The following is a 4,822-nucleotide window of genomic DNA, read 5'->3' as shown; positions in this document are numbered from 1 at the left end:
AAGTTTGGCAGTGGTCGGCACATTCATTTCAAAGAAAATGGGCCCACCACTGCAGTTTGCCACACAGATGAAGCATTATTCTTAAACCGAAGAGCAAAAGAAGGGTTGCTTAAAGGGAAGATTACTCATTTTTTTAAGTAGCAGGAAACTCGTCTTTTCAGGAAGCATAGGTCTGATCCTCCTCATGAGGTGAAGCTGTTGTCTCAAGCAGCGGATCTGGGCCTGAGGAGCACACTGTTTACCTCCTTGTCTGTGCCTGGGCCTCTGTGGTTGTGCCCCTGCTGCTACACCCTCCTTGTTGTGCCTGAAGTGCACTATGGCAGTGCTGGCAAGGGGGCAGCGGTGGCAGCACAATATGATAGGGCAGTGGCAGTGGTGGTGGGCAGGTTCAAATCTGTGGGGAGGGGCCAGTGGCATTGGGTGGCCATGCATTTTGCTTGAAATACTAAAACATCCGTGGTCAGATGTGAGGAAGTATCTCTTCCAGTGCTGATATCCTCTCTGATAAAGCCCTGATAAGATACTTATCAATACCAGGGGTCATCAGAACACAGCTTTGCAAGACTTAAGACTCCCTCCCAAAAGCCTTAAGCTAGCAAGTGCTTTTGTCAGGGCATCCTTCACATCCTTGTTCCTCAGACTGTAGATCAGAGGATTGAGCATGGGGATCACTACCGTATAGAACACCGAAGCCCATTTGTCTTGGTCCAAGGAAAGAGTGGAGCTGGGCCGAAAATACATGAAGAGTATTGTCCCATGAAATATCCCAACGGCTGTAAGGTGGGAGGCACAGGTAGAAAAGGCTTTGCGTCTGCCTTCAGCAGAGCGCATTCTTACGATTGTGCCTAAGATGTAGATGTAGGAAACAAGAACCATGCCAAGGCTGCTGGCTAAAATACAACCAAACAAAACAAATAACATGAGCTCATTGTTGTATGTGTCAGAGCAAGAGAGCAATAGAAGAGCAGGCTCATCACAGAAGAAATGATTGATGATATTCGACTTGCAGAATGGTAGTTGGAATGTACAGCAAGTGTGTATCATTGCATCCGCCATGCCTATGAAGTAAGCCATAGCCATCAACCGTCCGCAGACTCTTTTGGACATAAGGACTGAATAGTGAAGGGGATTGCAGATGGCCATGTACCTGTCATAGGCCATCAAAGCCAGCAAAAGGCAATCAACATCTACAAAGAAGGAAAGTATATATAGCTGTATAGCACAGGCATTGAAAGAAATCCTTTTGGTCTCAACTAAGAGGTCAGCCAGCATTTTGGGAGCAATGGCTGAGGAGTAGCAGAGGTCAGCAAAAGAGAGGTTGCCCAGGAAAAAGTACATGGGGTTGTGAAGCTGAGGCTCAACGCAAATTAAGACAATCATCCCCACATTCCAGATTACTGTGATGACATAAATCAGTAGGAAGAGCATAAAAAGAGGGAGCTGCATTTTTGGATCATCTGTGAATCCCAGAAGAATGAATTCTGCTATGATAGAATTATTTCCTTGATCCATCATTTCCCTCAATCAGTGCTGGGTTCAGGATGATTCTGTTCTTTCCCCTGACTTTTCCTTGAGAAGGGAAGAAAGGAGATTTGTGTTTTTGACCGCTCCATCCAACTTCCTTTTTGTTTAGAAACAACAGCAGTCCTGGATTCAAGATAATGGCCATCACAAGCTCACTGCACTAGATTAACACAGCACTAGCGGTGGTCCACATCCCTGGCACATCCCTGTTTCAGCCTTCCTTTGGGAGGCTGATAATGTATATACACCCGCAAAGCCTGAGCAAAGCCTACCTTAGGTTTGCCATATTTGAAGAGGTAAAAATCCATACACAAAAAGTTCTTGAGCTTTTTTAAGGGCAATTGCCAAAGAATCCCTCAGCCTCTGCCGAGCCCAAGTTGCCCACACCAGAGTCCCATCCATATGACAACCCTATCTATATCTGTAATGTGTGCAAAGTTGTGGCCAATTTTCAATCCCAACAGTTGTCTTCTTGAGTTTGTTCCACCTACCTTTGCTATCGTCTTCGTCCATGGGAGTGTGGGGCTCTTCAAGTGTGTCCGCAAGAGAGTTTTAGAAACAACAGCAGTCCTGGATTCAAGATAATGGCCAACACAAGCTCACTGCACTAGTTCAACACAACATCAGCTATGCTCCACATCCCTGGCACATCCGTGTTTCAGCCGTTCTCAAGAGAGGTTTTTTTTTTTTGAAAAATCAGTAACAATAGAGGACAGATTCAAGGCTTTAGCCCCATGTACCAGAGGTTTGGTGATGTTATTGCAGACCCATACGCTAAATATTTCTTTCTGAATTAGTGAACTTACCTAAGGTGTGGTCTGGAAGGTTTCTCTGCTTTCAGAAACTGAGTAGGGGGAGAGACCTTAAATGCTAGCTGCTAGGCACCTGGGACATCATCCCTGATGCTGCTGAATACCCCAGATATCCATGGTTGTTTTGATTATCACATTTTAATTGGCTGCTTGCATGCAAGAGACCTCTAAGACTTCCCTTCTGATTTTTGTATAGTCAATTTTAACTATCTAGGTCTAGTATAACTTCTACACACTGGTCTGGATTGTTTCTGTCAATGGTTTTGAGAGCTATTCACCAAGCCATGACAACTCCTACAGATTCTGCCAAAATACTAAGGCATGCACTCTCTTTCATTCCATGATGGCATGGTACAAATTGTAATTTGTTTGCTTTCTCAACAAATCCAGTGGAACAATGCAGGAGGAAGCATGAACAAAAGTAAAATTGTTATGTTTGTCCTCTTTGTGCTTCACTGTCCTCAGATCATAATTTCCTTTGTGAAATGACATTGTGGGCCCAAGTACTGGTATTTGGGCAAACAAACAAACAAACAAACAGTCAGATAAGTAAGTAAGTAAGTAAGTAAGTAAGTAAGTAAGTAAGTAAGATACTTACTTTTTGTGATGTTTTAAGATGGTGCCTCTTGCATTGGTAACAAGATTTGCATGTTATATTCATGGATATATGCATTTTTATAAACACTTTACCTCAGTGTATATGTTTTTGGAGACATCTTTGGCAGGAGAACACCACTGTCAAATCTGAATTGCAAAGGTGAAAATACCATAAAAACGTATTACCTGCTCTTTTGAGTTTACCCCACAGATGATGGAGGTAAGACAAATCATAAACAGATACTGGGGCTTTGTATCTCACATTGTGGGTTGTGATCTGCCTCCCTTGATAGGGTTCCACAGAACCTGCAATGTTAAAGTTTTTTTGGTTCACAGTGATTTTAAATGACCACAGAAAATTTCTTATCTACCAGTGGCACACTTTAAGTGTAGAGGCTATTGAAACTGCCTCATATCATGTCCCTAACAGCTCCACGATTCTGAAACGAATGGGTTCACTAACTGTGGCACCAGAAATGTGATTTATTTAATTGAATGCACTTGTCAGTTGATAAACATTGGTGCCACCACCCGCCCTGTTAAGACTCGTATTTTAGAACACCGATCCCACATTAGAGGCAAAATCAGAGAGGCTCCGCTGGTTGAACACTTCAGTGAAGAAAACCACACTTGTGATGACTTTCGCTTTTTTGTTGTAAAGCACAAATCTTCAACTCACTCCACTGGCATTAATGTGTCCAGATTACTTTCCCAGATGGAGTCCAAGTATATTTATAAACTCAATACACTAGATCCACATGGATTAAATTCAACATTAGAATTCACAGGATTCAATACATGTGACTGTGTTTGTGGACTTTCTGCTGCTAGGTCTTTAAATTTGTGAGCCCCACCCATGTTTCCTAAGGAGGTTTAACAAACTGAAGGACACCGTCCTCCTTCTTTGCTCCTCCCAATGGAAACATGCAGATGAGTGCAGGTAGGTTTCTATAGAGATTTTTTGCATTAGTGGGACTGGGGGTATTAACTATATATGTGCAAATAGACTAGTTATTGTCTCACCTTTATTCTTGTAGATATACTTGTTGAGATAACGATCTTTGGAGCTTGATCGTTGAGCCGTGGCCACTGATTAGTTTACGATCTCAACAGCCGTTTGCAGCGTCCAGCACACTTCCTTCCGTGCTGCGCAATAAATTCTGCTGTCTCTTTAGCCACGGCTTCGCAGAGTAGCATACAGCGGTGTAAAGCAGTCTTTTCCTCCTTTTCTCCATGCAAGCATACACAGACAGGTTCGTCTATTTACAGCTCTTTATTGGAACATTTCAGCCCATCTCAGACCGGGGCTTCTTTCAGCCATGGTAAAACATGTCCGTCTCTCTCAAGACACACAGAGAGAACAACAGAAAGTACAGTCTCCTCCCAGACTCCTCCCAGCTTCTAAAGCTGACGTCAGAAAGTGACGCACACCTCAGAACACTTAACCAGTTAAGTTCTGAACTCTCACACACCCCCTTGCGTTGCTTTCTGACAAGACCTGTGTAACATCTTCAGCAACACCCTGTGAGATCAATCCCTTCCCCAATGCCTTGTGCCCTCCCTTGGCGTACCTGTTAGGCATCTGTGGAATCACCTCACAACTCTCAGAATCGCACTGCGCGAAACTTACCCACGCACCTGTGGCCTGGTACCTCTCAGGTGGAATACCCTTGGTTGTGTGACTGGATCGCCTAGGCACAAACTCTGGTGTTTCCTCTGGCTCACTGTCACCAGCAGGTGTGTCCTCTGCATCACGGGATTCCCCCTCTGACTTAAAGCGTCTTCGAATCCTTTCCATTACACTCACAGGAGAACTAGGCTCACTCTTGGGCTGTCCTTTTCTAACAACTCGTGGGGACGCCCCACCCTGCTCCTGACCTTGGTCAGTG

At 44.1% G+C, this 4,822-nt stretch overlaps 1 protein-coding gene across 1 annotated transcript; it reads right to left on the bottom strand.

Moving 5' to 3' along the window:
* Window positions 1-543: 543 nt before the first annotated feature.
* On the bottom strand, window positions 544-1,515 carry LOC309351752 (olfactory receptor 5AR1-like; the record flags this gene model as incomplete). Its single annotated transcript, XM_081879584.1, has 1 exon — window positions 544-1,515. The coding sequence occupies one exon, from the start codon at window positions 1,513-1,515 to the stop codon at window positions 544-546; it is 972 nt and encodes a 323-aa protein (XP_081735710.1).
* Window positions 1,516-4,822: the final 3,307 nt, after the last annotated feature.

This window comes from Podarcis erhardii (assembly GCF_964252035.2).
Source record: "Podarcis erhardii genome assembly, chromosome: 1".
Classification (NCBI taxonomy): Eukaryota; Metazoa; Chordata; class Lepidosauria; order Squamata; family Lacertidae; genus Podarcis; species Podarcis erhardii.
This window is presented reverse-complemented; position numbering and strand designations above follow the sequence as displayed.